The 14,440-nt window shown below is 34.3% G+C and overlaps 1 protein-coding gene across 8 annotated transcripts in view; it reads left to right on the top strand.

Annotated features, from left to right (window-relative positions):
- Nucleotides 1-12,005, top strand: part of LOC119067542 (neo-calmodulin-like) — a 149,778-nt gene extending 137,773 nt beyond the window's left edge. For all 8 annotated transcript variants that reach the window (XM_037170605.1, XM_037170601.1, XM_037170602.1 and 5 more), the window contains 5 exons: nt 51-84; nt 6,656-6,757; nt 6,908-7,043; nt 7,116-7,264; nt 8,995-12,005. In XM_037170605.1, coding sequence (XP_037026500.1) covers nt 51-84; nt 6,656-6,757; nt 6,908-7,043; nt 7,116-7,264; nt 8,995-9,026 — 453 coding nt within the window. In that variant the 3' untranslated portion in view covers nt 9,027-12,005. The remainder of the gene's footprint in view (nt 1-50; nt 85-6,655; nt 6,758-6,907; nt 7,044-7,115; nt 7,265-8,994) is intronic.
- Nucleotides 12,006-14,440: the final 2,435 nt, after the last annotated feature.

Raw genomic sequence — 14,440 nt, 5'->3', positions numbered from 1 at the left:
TATTTCAATGAGTTAATCCAATATATGACAAAAACAATTATGTTTTTCAGTCGGAGTATGGTTTATCGGAAGAGGAAGTTTCAGGTAAGTCTAATGAAGATTACTTTATAAAGATACCTTAAGAAACACGGCTGGTCTGGCCATATGGGACAGGTGGGAAAATCACAACTGCAATTTTTACACTTTTGTTGGTATGAGTCTACTAGCTGAATAACAAACAGCTGGAGTAAGCTCATGTCTAAATTTCGCTGACGTTCAGTATTTAAGATATGTCAAAGTTTTAAATGTCGAGAATGACAACAAATGCTAAAGAAGAAAAGATTTCAAGATGTCATCACTCACCACACTTGCACTATCTATATTTACTCATTTAACATTATTGACATTTAATAACCAAAAATCCCACGATACATCATTTTCATGACCTTGTAAACGTCAGACACGATCCCAGCTGTCAGACATGTCGAAAAATATCGAATGAATTGAACGAACGATTTTCATGTAAAAACCAGTAAATTGAACGCAGTTAACGGCAATTAATTGAGGTTAAGGACTACTTGACGAAAAATTAAGTAAGGCTATGTTGACGAGTATCGTATAGTGAAAATGATCTATTTCATACGTAAAATGAAAATACAGTAATTTAGTTGCAAAACTGCCACTTCAAATCACTTCCAGAACTTTTATACTAATAATGGCACTGACATTTTGTGTATCTGTTTTGGACGATAGATTTTAGACAATCTTGCGATTAATAACGAGGACTACAAGGACAAAACTCATTATCAATTTTCATGCTTCTATTCGACTGACTATCTTATTCTTCTTAATCATCCCGTTGATATCAGATATCTACTGCTGGATGTAGGCCTCTCCTTTAGTCTTCCATTTTGAATATTTGCTGCCAGTTTGTACCCACCATTCGCTTGATCGAATTCGTCCATTTTGCTGGTGGTCTGCTGGTGAAAGTCTGCCCATTGGGCGTGTGATTGGTGGTGTCCAATTCATTATGGTTTTGTGCCAACGTTTGTCTGTCATTCTCGCAATGTGTTTTGCCCAATTCCATCACGTCTACGACTTTCGTTTTTTGTCGAATCCACTGATTCGTCATTTTATCTCTAAGCGAAATCCGAAGCGTACTCCGTTCCATTGCTCTGCGTGCTACTCTGAATACCTCTTCGACTGACTATAATAATAGAAGAGAGTTGAAAGATCGGGAAGACATTTTAAAAACCATAAAACATGAAAAAATAAAATTGCACTCGTCTTACGTCAGGGGTCTTACGCAAACAAATATCTCAAAATATCCGTAACTGCTAGCCTTCCAAGTACGGACGATTCTGTTGTTCTGCTATGCTCCGAGTGTAGATAATAGGAAATTCTACAAGAGCTATGTCTTTGGCCAAAAGTAAAGCGAGAGCCGCAATTTCACTCAAGTTGGAATTTCCTATTTCTCCCAGAGGTGAATACAAACTTTTTCATAGTTGCGAGGTGTGATTTAACGATTTAACGATGTGTATTGTCACACTCGGCCTAAGGCCTCGAGTGACAATCTTCACATCTGGTGCCTAAAAAAGCATTTATCACTATGTTCAACGCACTTCAAGCAAAAGTGCTTCGAGTGTCAGCTGTCAAATAGAGTATTATTTTGTATGAAAAAGGTTTCCAGATTTTTTTACAATTCCAAAATTTTTTCGATACACTGTCCTACTAATAAAGGAAGTCCGTTGCTCGGTTGAATAGACAAATATTTCTCCACGTAACAAATAAAAATCAATTCACCACACCACTTTTGAAGACGTAAACAAAGTAACACTTCAAGTGAAGAAAAGTTCTATTTTCTCCACACAGGAGAAGCAGAAGCATTTTTCTCGCTAGAATTGTCGTGCGACCGATTAATTGTCACCAAAACACAATTTTCTTAGGGGAGAAAATAAGGTAAATCACAGTCTGCTCATACGAAAAAATTAAATGTTGCTGGACGATGGCTCGATGAATATAGGCACCTTGCCACCCCTCACCTCAACAAATTATTAAAATATCATCATTGCTATCAAATAAAGCATATTTTAGGTCAAACTAGGATTACCTACCAGCTGCTTCTTAGCAGCGGCTTTCATAAAAATTATATGAAAGATTTTAAATACTATGTCATTCGGTGTGTGCTGTTTCTGCATATATGCGGGATGATTGTAGCTAAACCGGAATTTAATATTTGCATTTTTGTAGAACTTTGGCACACAAGGACTATTGCGCATTGTAAATGATTTGCTTAACGAAAGTTTTTTTCTTCTATAGAAAATCTCTATCATGCATTAACTCGGAACAAATATAATTGCAGTGCTATCTTATTTGAAGCGAATACGTTTATGTTTTAAGTTTTCATTTATAGGAAATTGTGCATTTTTAACGAAAAATGTGAGTGCTTATTCAGTTCAGTTTTAAAATAGTATCTTGTGCACCAAGTTTTGAATTGTTGATTGTTAGGACCAAAAACACTCCATCCAGAAAATCTGATCAAGCAATGTTCGGTACTTGGACTGTATACGTTTAATTTTCTAGTTTGAGTAGTCGGACCGGGAGAGGAATTACGGCTGACATTCTCTATCGGATCTCTTTTTCAATTCTATCGTAAGAGTTAACTCTTCAAATGTCAAACAACTAAAGACACTAAAATGTATGACATTTTAACGGTTAACTGCGATATAATTGAAAAAGAGACCTGATAGAGAATGACAGCGATGACAGCCGTAATTCCTATCCGAACAGTCAATGTATTAGCGTTCGTGACTCACATACTCGAGGTCTGGCGTTCCAATCCAGTGATGATTGAAGGATTTTTATTTTGAGATATATTTGGAATTGTTACTTATTTTCAAGTAAACTGACCGAAACAGTGCGGAAGTGGTGAAAAAGCAGTATGGAAATAGATAACAAGTGCGAAAAAATTTTACATTTCCACACTCAAATGAGCAATATGTCGTATTGTGACACTCGGTTGCAGAATGAAAATTAAAGTCAACATTTTAAAAGCGAAACTCTAGATGATCTTGTCAACTGAAACTTAATTATGAAAATGAGATGTTTCGCAATTATAATAATGACTTTGGCATTGAAGAATAGAGATGAGAGAAATCGTAGCCCGACAGTGTATGGACGAACTGAGTTATAGATTCTACGGGTTAGCTTTGGTTTTAATATTTGGAGCAACCATTTCAGTTTGCAAAGAAGTCATTCTTGCCTCTAAGTGTATTGACTGAATCCTTTACTTGACTTCGGATTTTTGTTTAGTGATATGTATGGAGTGGATAAATGATGTTCAATGCTACTCACTGGTAACGGAAGTCCCCGTCCACAAAAAAAATCCAATTATTGTTTTAGGGACTAAGGAACATACTTATGATACAATTTTGCCTCTTCCCCCTTTTGGCCTCTTTGCCAGTTGTGACGCATTTTTTCTTTTAACTTTTTGAGAGTTTTGTGACTGATAGTGACTAGAACGAAAGTCAAGACTGAAAAAAAAATTCTGCCTACGAGATATGAAAACCATCTATTCTTTTGTGGCATGTATAAATCTTCCCCTCCTCAAGTGCTGACGTCATTTATAGATGTCTTCTTATTAAGAGTACAATAATGGACTATCTATCTATTTTATGCGAACTGGTGTTGCAACGTTTCTCCCGTTGTAGGCATAGACAACGATGTGGAAAAAATAAAACTGCAGTACGTAAAGCACATAAAAAGTCAGCAAAGTTTAGTGTTTTCGGAGACAGAGGAGGGTTAACATATTTATAAAAATGAGAATAATTAGACACAAAAATAGCAATAAGTACAACGCAAAAAAAAACGTCTCTAGAAATCGTAGCATGGAAATGGTGGTGGTAATAATGAAGTGCAAATAAAAATCTATAATTTGAATTTTATAGTCAATTTTGTTATCTACATCAACAAGCACCACACAGGCAGCCACCATTGATAAATGTATACGTATTCCCCTGTAGCTGTATTATATTTTTCCGTTTCATTTCTTCCGAATGCAATTACTCTCAGATGCTACACTACACCACGCATAGGTTACTATTTAACCACAGTACAGTTATCACAGTGAAAATACGAGCATGTTCCATTTCCAAGGATATTATGCATTTCCATCGAATTTTCCGAGAGAAGAGCAACCAAATGTGCCAAGACCAATATTAGCGCTTTTACGATGTTATCCACTAAGATCCCACCATATTAAAGTTTCATATTCTGTTGGATTTGCGGAGATACGAATGAAAAAAAAAAAATATTTATATCGGGAATTTTCATTGATAATAACGCTGTGAAACATGCAAGACTTGGCTTATGGCGTGGGATATATGCTAATAAGTATAGATTTTAGATTCTTTCTCTTTTTATTCCAATCCATACGAAATAGGTTGAATACATTTGATATCTGTGTGCTGGAAACTTTTTACGTAATGTTATGTGTTAAACGTATGTAATATCAACATCAACGTATAGTAAGACATAGACGTGAAATACTTTATTTGTGAACCCAAACGAAAAGGGGAAGTAATAAATTATTAGTGGTAGCATATGCCACACATTTAGATGATTCTTTTTTTTTATTAAAAGTGAATTTTAAATCAGAACTATTAGATTCGGTTACGGTGGCTCTATACCATTGGCGACATTTTATTTTTGGAGGGAAAAAAGTCCATAAATATTGGATGCGCTCGATTATTTAAGATTGGCAACCAAAATTATTCATCTACTTATAGTGGACTTCCGGTTTCTAGTCCCAGTAAAGTACAGGGTCTTATACGCTTGTTACGTTTGGTTGTGGATGCCAATTCAGCTATAAAAAATGTCTGCCTGTCGCCCTAAGTATCCGCATACATTCACGGAATCGCACAACCGAGCGTAGTTACAGATACAAAAAAGCTACTGACCATACCAATCAGGGAAAAAAAATGATCAAAAAAGGATCATGGAAATTATGGTTCACGGCCTGAATAATTCTCTAACGTACTGTACTGCAACAGTTTCCTTGCTTCTTGATCTTTCAATCTTATGTTTAGCAACTCATCCGTTTAGTTATTCCCTTGACTGTAAGTCAGGGTTTTTTGCAGGAAAATACCCTAAAATGTTTGTCCCAAAGGCTGTATGATATGTTATGAAAAACGGAATTGTTTGTCCCAATATTTTTCTTGTAAACACGATAGCTTGAGCAATTACTACTAACTAACTTGAGCAACCAATTACTAATTTTATTTTTTTTAATCGACGCAGAATTGAATTCCTGAGGTTCAGTTCGAAGATGGGCTACGTGGAATTAAGGATCTGGAAGTTATTCCAGAAAAACAGCTTTTTCCACTGTTGGAAATTCAATCAATGGAAAAAGATTACTTTGATGGAATTTGATTTTGTCGGTTAGTTATATCCATCTATCACACATGATAGTCAGCTATCACGGTGATAGTTGGCTTAAGTCAGGAATAGTCAAGTGAAAGTCAGCAGTGATAGTTGGCTATAGTCAGGGATAGTCACGTGAAAGTCAGCTATAACGCATGATGGTTTTCTATAACGGTGATAGTCAGCTATCACGGGCAAAAGTAGCAGATTTCACGCCATGACATAATACATTTATAAAATTTTAGGAAAAACCATTTTCTGAATCGTTATTCAAATGTATGGAATGACACTAAAATACAATGAAACAGAAAACTTTAAAACTCCCACGAGTGTGAAGTTTCGTACGAGTCGTGCTATTTTATTCATGATTAAAGGTTTTGTGAATGTAGTTAGTACTGGGGGCTTCCTTTCTGTACATAAGTGTAAGGCAAGAACGTCTACTATTTTATATTGTACCAAAGTGAAAGAGTGCTCAATCGTTCCACATTCGCATCTTTACTTTTGATTAACGTTAGCAATAAGACTATGACATTGAATTATAGACAACTTACACGAGTGGGAAGTTTGCGGGCAGAGCGGAGCGAGCCCTTGTCTATTTATGATTTATTGTTGATTAAAAATCTGGCCGCAAATTTAGGGAACAAAAAAGTAATTTTCCAAAGAATTTTTACTCAAGCAAACGGTTTTATATCAGTTATTTGTGATGTTTCGAAACGACGGAAAATACAATGAAATTGATTAAAAGTATATTGAAAAAAATGTCAGTCAAGGGACCTGACCCGCCCAAAAGGTGGGGCCTAGTGAAATTCAGGTTTTAAAAAAAATTCGGTTAGCAATGAAACTGTGTTCCTCTTATAGGTCTTAATATTACGGTTGTTCCTAATGCATAACAATTCCTAAAGTTAAATTCATTGATTTTTCTCTTATTCGATCGTGAACTGCATGATGTGTTGGTCTATTAGATTTGAATTCTTATGGGGCTGCCAATATTCACTGGGCCAGACTGATTACATTAAATGAAAAAAATCAAAAAGCACTTCAGGGATCGTCCGACCTGACTGTTAGCAATTTTAATGAGAGATTGTACATGTAAGTTTAAATAAAGAGATTGAAAGGTGCAACATAGTTTGAAGAAACATGTCTTTTATGGACGACCAGCTTTTGCGTACACCATATGTACTGTCCCTTTCTTATGTTTTTTTTTATGTTTTTAAATCCAGACTAAATAAAAACAATATTTTCTTGCATATTTCAGAATTCAAAGAAGCATTTATGTTATTTGACAAAGATGAAGACGGAACTATTACTATGGCTGAGTTAGGTGTGGTCATGCGGTCATTGGGTCAACGACCGACAGGTAAGAAGATGCTTCCAAAGCGAAATAATTATTGTCACCGAGATACTGCCACTTTGCCAAAATTTAAGTGAAAGTAAACTAGGAACTAGCAGGGTTGATTCCATGTTTTCTCAGACACGAAATTGATGACAAATGAAAATATAATTTTAGAAACTGAATTGAGAGACATGGTAAACGAAGTGGACCAGGATGGAAACGGAACAATAGAGTTCAACGAATTTCTGCAAATGATGTCAAAGAAAATGAAAGGTGCCGACGGCGAGGATGAACTGAAAGAGGCCTTCCGGTTTGAATAATTGAAAACTAAATTGTGTGCAAGCGGTCAATGTTTTCATAATTGTTTTTTGTTCGATTACAGAGTGTTTGACAAAAATAAGGACGGTTTAATATCATCAGTAGAGTTACGCCATGTCATGACAAACCTTGGCGAAAAATTGTCTGAAGAGGAGGTGGATGATATGATCAAAGAAGCTGATATGGACGGTGATGGAATGGTTAATTACGATGGTTTGTTAAATAAATTCATATTAGTTGTTAGCCATCGATGAACTAGAAGAATAGAAATAGTAAAGATATGAATTGGGTTGACTTTCGAATGATTATTAATAACGAAAATATTGACTGGGACAAAAAGCAAAGTGATGGATTATCTCGAACAGGAAAAACAAAATGCAATGGCCTAAGTGGACAAAGTGAACTGGATGTCAAAGATTAGAACGAAAAAAAAATTCGAACAGAAGGGCAGGGTTACAATTATTCTTCCTTTAAATTATTCACAGTCACATACATGTCGAAAAAGTACTAGATTTGAAATTTGCTTAAAAAATTATGAAACTTCACGAATACGACATTTACATAAATCTCGAATCTAGTACTTCGAGGCCAATACAAACAACAGCAAGGTCAATACAAACCTTCGGCTTACAACATAAGTTACTGGATCCTGCGGATGTATGCAACATTCTCTTCAGTGTAGCACATACGTATATGATTGCAGGAATATTGGGACTAGTAATTCAACATTAAGTGAATTCTATTAAAATCGCAAGTGCTACAATTTTAAATATTGCGCTGCATAATTCTCCTCCCAAAAGAAGGGTCGATGTTATATTTGCGGATCTATCTTCAATCGGTTAAATTCATTTCTAAATGAAAATACCGAAAACATTTCGAAAGATGGGAAAGTCGTTGGAAGCCTGAAATACTCTCAAAATTGTCGTTACCATTCCAATAATTAATAAATTACATGAAATTGCCCGTTGCGAGTGCATATATGTTCTTTGTGTCTCACTCATAACAAAACGTATAGATGGAATGGAGAAAACAAAAAAATCATAGCTTTCTGGTATTCGCTGTAGAAACAGTAAAAATGTGAAAAATTCAAAGATGTCCTTGGTCAAGTATTTTGATGACGTGAAAAATCTGGCTAAAAGCACACGTAAACGAGCCATCAGAACAGTTGGAGTGTTTGGTGCGACTGAGCCCCGTACCAACCCGTATATCTATTGCGTACTTGACCTTAGTGCGTCTGTCCCCATATTTTGCCCGTGTGCCTTTTGCATAAAATCTATACATCTTAGAAATTGCGCATAGTTGTATGCAAAATACACTTAAGGCCGAGTAGCCTTTTACTTCTAGGGCCCTAACTGACGGACAGACAAAATTTCTATTGCGGATTCGTTATCTATGAACATAGACAAACACTTTGCCCTTACCGTCTGCTTTGGTGCTTTGTACTTCGTACGGGGTTAAAAATTCCACTTTCTTATGTAAGCTGTTCTTATTGGATTCTCTGATTTATATATCTTACTCTTTGATATAGCAAAAGAAATGAAAGAGAAATCAGAGAAACGAAGAAGAACAACAGTAACAGGTTAAAGGGGGATTTTTACGTTGGCAAAGCAGTATTTTATATATCAAATATTGGCGTGAGGTAATTTGGCACACGGTGCTAAAACAACGCATTTTTCAACTACGTAAAAGGTGAACTCGCACACAAATTTTCGATACTAAAATTTTGTAAAAGGAGTCATTATGTCCATGACATGGCTAAAAAGCATTTGCAGTAATAAACTTGCGTGTGCGAGTTCACCTTTTACATAGTTTAAAAGTGCATTCTTTTTGCACCGTGTGCCAGATTCCCCAATACCCAAATATTTTGCTTAACTTCCATTCTTCTAGTTAATCAGTGGTTGTTGGCTAATTACAAATTGATTGTTAATTGAATGACTTTATAGAATTCGTAATGATCCTGACGGGTAGGAACTAGTTTAAACTACGCAATCGTCGAGTTAACTCTGAACCCGAATCAAAATTGTCAGCAGACGAAAAAACAGACAACAGAAAATGATGAAATTAAAACTAAAAACCAAAAAAAGAGGAAAATCTTAATAAATAAAGGATTATAAAAAATTATATAAAAAATATAGATAAATGTTATAATATCTCGACGATTATTTTAAAATGAGACGATGTGAAACATCCAGAGAAATATATATGTTGAATGTAATAAATAAAGAAGTGAAATATAAAAACGAATAAAAAAGAGGAATAAATTAATTAACTAAAAAAAAGGAAATATTAAAAATGAATTAAAAATCAAATGTATTTATCTACCAAAACAAAACAAAAAAATTATATATTTTAAAGAGATTTAATCTATTATATTCAGCGACAATGAACTGTTTAATGGGACTAAAAAAAAATCTATTATAAAATACCAACTAAAGGAGAAAACATTATATTTGAATGAAAAATTAACAAAATTAACAAAATTTCTAGTAATAATTTCCATTAAGAGTCGAATTTATATTATTACGGCGATTTTATGATTCGCTATCTATTTATGCACTTAATTTGGTACTTTGGATAAAAAAGACAAAGATAAATATTGAGAACACTAAAGAATAATTAATAACAAAAATAAATGAAACAAACAAAAGTAAAACGTAAAGAAGTTCATTACAATTAGGTACATAACCTGTAAGGCCTATATTACTTCATGTTTTGTGTTGCTAATGTGAACATATTATATACAAAAATATACCAACATATTTTTAGCTGCTATAGAAGTAGAGTAACAGTGGTCATTCCTATTCAACAAAAATCTTTCCTGTCAAATATTGTGTCACTTTCCGTTCACAATATCTTATATGCCTTTAGTTCAACTTTCAACGTCATCCCAATTTGCTCATTAATTTAAATGCACTGAGATTTAATTATCTACATGAAAAAAGAAAGAAAGAAAAATCTTACTCGCCTTGATAAAAAAAAACTGTACTAATTTTAGTCGAACGTCTTGAGTCTGAACAATGTTATAAATTTCATGCAAACAAAATGTCCTTGATCTAGTCTCGTCGACATTTTAAAAACCTGCATTTTATTGATAGAATCTGATTGTGTCTTCCGTTCGTTTGACGAAAAAAAAAACCGTAAAAACTATGTGAACAGTTAGTTGTGTCCCATTGTTAATCGCATAGAAAATTAGTGCAAAAGAGCTGCACGAATTTGTGAGAAAATTTCATACGTTTGCTCTCTCAAAGTCTTGCATCTCTTCCCTCGTCTCTGCATCTTTTCTAATAATTTTCATTCCACTTCAACCATCTGAAGCCAATTTTTAAAGTGCCGAGAAAATTTAACAAGTGAGTTGTAGGAAAGTTTGCGATTGTTTATAGGAACATCCATAAATCCAGTCAGCCGGGGGATTCGGTCAGTTTCAATCTGCCGTCTTCGCTTTTTTAACTTCATTTGTTTTCTCTTCTCACACGATTGCATTAAGAAACAAAAGAAGCTTTTTTCATCTGTTAAATTTCAGTATACAAATGAACTTAATAAGGAGAATATTTAGGTCTTGGAATAGGTTTATTTCCATGGGAACGCTGTCGTTTGCTATAAAAACACATAATTCCGATTCTGTTCAGACTCAAAACAGTATCAATAATCTGCCTTTACAATATTTTAACAGCTAACTATAACGACAAATCTATCAGGTTGGCTGCCTAACGATATAATGAAATTATGATTTGATTTCCTTTACAATCGTCTTCTTTTCATCTTGAAAACTCGTTTAAACGACCACTCTTTAAAAAAAAACGTTGTGCTTCAATCTAACAAAATAAGCTGTGCTATACATACGATCTAAGTATATAAAAAAGAAATTCATGTTAAATAACTTAGAATATTTACATTTTCTTTATAAATATTTAATATTTGCAGATAGAATTTACGGAGATCTCCCATTTAATTGAGTTTTCTTTTGCATGGATTCAATTTGTAGTAATCGGATAGTAAACTGGATAGCATAGTTCTGCCAATTGCACTAAATCGATTTGATGCCGGAGTCGTCCATTCATAATACAGTGGGATTTTTTTTTGTTCGGAACATATTTGAGATTTTTTAGAGCTTTAAAAGTCATCGATGTTCCCAGTCAATAAAGTGTTTCCAGGTTATGATATTTTGGCACAAAATTTGAAAATCCACTAACGAATTCAAATTTCCCGCCAAAATATCTTAGACTGGAAAGCACTTAATTCACTGGGAACATCGATGCCTTTTAAAATTCTGATTAATTTAAAATCGTGTTTTCTAAAGACTGTAACTTATAAATTGTATAACCAAGAATGACCGAAAATTTAAAATTGGCTCTAAGATGAAATCCTTCCACAAACTTTCATCGCAATCAAACTTTTTATGTGTTTGACTTCCTACATTTGTTCCACATCGTTACACATATTGTCAACAAGAAAATACGTAAAGAGAGAGTAAGAGTCGTTGCACTTACTCCTTAGTGTCGAATGGAATAAATGCGAATAGGGACGAGATGAACTAAAAAGTAAAAAATTATTTTGGAATTCCTTTATCTTCGTCAAAAATAGAAACTATTAAAGTAAGTATATCTTATCCTTTGCAACTATGATAAATGGCGTTGCATTAGCTTATTTGAAAAATCGAAATTTATATAAAAAATGCCACTACTTTTGAGGTCTTTCTTCAGTGGTATTTATCGGCCGGATCAAACTGTAAGGTGCGCTAACACTAAATTTAGTTCATCGCCAATTTTTCGTTTAAAATGGTCTATCATGTTGAAACATACTCAATTGAATGCTAGATCTCGTCTAAAAAAAAATGAAAAGGGAAAATTTATTTTAAAAAGTAAATTATTGAAAATATTCAACACAAAAAATAAATAAGTAGCAAACACACCTCGTAAGGTGAATACTTTTAAAAAAACTTAAAATTACTTAAATACAAAAAAACATATTTTAATGAAAAGATAAATTAATAACAACATGCTTAAAAATCAAATTGTGCTATTTAACTAAACAAATGATACACAAACACGCAACACACGTTACACGCAAATATTTAAAATTCAAATGAATTAAAATACAAAAAACACATCTACAATTTTAAACACAAGTTTGACCTTCAGAATCAATAATAACCAATATACAGAGCCCATAAAATATCGTAACGATCGTGCACGGCAGCCTTTTGCTTTTAGGCATCGAAAAAGCTCTTACTGGCAACCGACTTTTTTTATGCTTCAATTGAATTTCTGCATAAAAAGCGAAAAGAAGAGACAGAAAAAAATTGCATCACGTTAAATCAGCTGCTTCATCTTACGCTAAATCAAGTTGCTCTGCATTGTATCGAAAAAATATCTATTTAGGACTAGGATCTGCACATAAATTACGTAACGTGATGTCAGGGAAAGGAGCGAAAGACTTTCAGGACTTAAGCTAGTGCTACGTAAAAATGGCTTTCAGCAGATTCTATCATTACACTGCATTCAACACTCAAAACAGTCGAGTACATCGGTTTCATTTTTTTTGCACTCTTCCACTAAGAACTTTTCACAAATATTTTTTTTTTTAAAAGAATGATACAACTTATACAACTGGTTTTTTTAGACTTCCTGTGGAATAAGGTTATACGTGCACTTTGCTTTGGTTTTGTCATTTAACGCATTTAACTACAAAGTTTTACTTTTGCGATCTCCGCATACAATTGACAATTAAAAGTGAACGCGGTCACTAAATTTGCACAACTGCCGCGGACGAGAAAGTGAAAATCGCAATCTCTCTATTACAAGTAGGAAGTTAAGTTTGGTGAAACACCGCATTGAAATTTAAAACAAGACCGCACAAGACCGTACAGAGAAGATAACTTTTTAAAAATTGTGTTGCCTAATTTATGTACAGCTCCTTTATTCACGTTTTACAATTTGCTTTTATTTTTGTTGTATGATTTCGTTACAAGACGAACAATAACATCTTGCCAATGGCACTTCGTACGGGTCTGGATACACTCAAAATCTTATATTAGATAATCGAAATAATGAAAATGTTTAATGTTAATTAATTGTTAAAAAGAAAAATCGATAAAGTATAATCGTAAAATGAAATAAAAGACAGAGTGGAAAATGCTGTTTTTTTTATTTTTGGTGATTGCCAGCATCGATGCCGGACCGAAACAATGAAAAATGGAAACACCATACGGTAAGTAAATTAAAGCCAAGGTCAGTTATGTACAAATAACGTTAATGCATTTTCCTAGAAGCTTTTAACTTCAAGCTCAAAGATCGCTGAATAAATTAATTAAATAAATTGGACCGGAACTGTAAAGTTTCAAGTCGAAGTGGCGTAAATGATTCGAGACGAAGCACATTTCTAGCAGCATAAATAGTTTTACAAATGTCATTTAAAAGTGAACATAGCCAAACATTTTGTACTGTGGAGATTGTTAAGTGCGGCGCTGTAAATGTGTGCGGTGTTGCATTGGAGGAAGAGCCGCAATACAGTAGAGATGTAGACGATGTCTTTATGCAATATATATCGAAAATAAACTCCGTCTTGCTTGTCTCGAATGTACACACTAATCCATCCAAGAAATGATAATCACTTGCCTATATACTCTGAATTTATGTTTGGAGTATCTATGTAAAGGTTGATAAAAGAAAATGAATTTTCTTGAAATTACTATTTTAGCAGTCGACTTCGCATCGGGATGGCATTCTAAGAGTGCATATATTTGCTTCAATTTTTATCATGGCTAGTCATGGCTACGTCATAAAGGTATGGAGTGATTCTTTCCAATTTCGACTGAACAAAATCGGCGCTTTTATTTCCGGAACTTTTTTATACATGCCTAGTTAGGCCTTGGTGCCTAGGCCCCAAAGCCAGTCTCAGATAATTTTGATCTTCCATACTTGGCTTTGGTAAGCGGTCAAACATCGAAAAATGGGGTTTCCTAGTCCGAATTTCATTTCCGTAAGGTGGCGAGGACACGGGAGTGTATGGGTTCGTTGGAAAGCTGAGGTCGAGTACTCGCGGTGCAAATATTACCTTAACAAAATTTAATGATAAACGGCCGAGAATTCACGCCGTAAGTGCGGTCGAAATAAGCGCGGAGGTCTTTTTAACTTAGCGTCATTTTCCTACAGGGAAGCGTAAAAATGTATTTTTGGTTCACTTTTTCATCGAATCGTTCACTTAAAATTTAAATTTTTTGTCGAAAAGCCTTAGTCGGGAACACGGACAGAAGTTACTCTGCTCGAGTGAAGGCGAAGGTCAACAACGTTCTTATGGTATTTCATAGCTGGGCTCCTCAGCTATTAACTACAGTTAGCAGTAATGCCTTCTGTTCACAAATGCCCAAGATATCAGTCAACAATGCCCAAG

This window comes from Bradysia coprophila (assembly GCF_014529535.1).
Source record: "Bradysia coprophila strain Holo2 chromosome X unlocalized genomic scaffold, BU_Bcop_v1 contig_12, whole genome shotgun sequence".
NCBI classification, from domain to species: domain Eukaryota; kingdom Metazoa; phylum Arthropoda; class Insecta; order Diptera; family Sciaridae; genus Bradysia; species Bradysia coprophila.
Note: the sequence above shows the minus strand (reverse complement) of the source record. Positions and strands in the feature narration are given on the sequence as shown.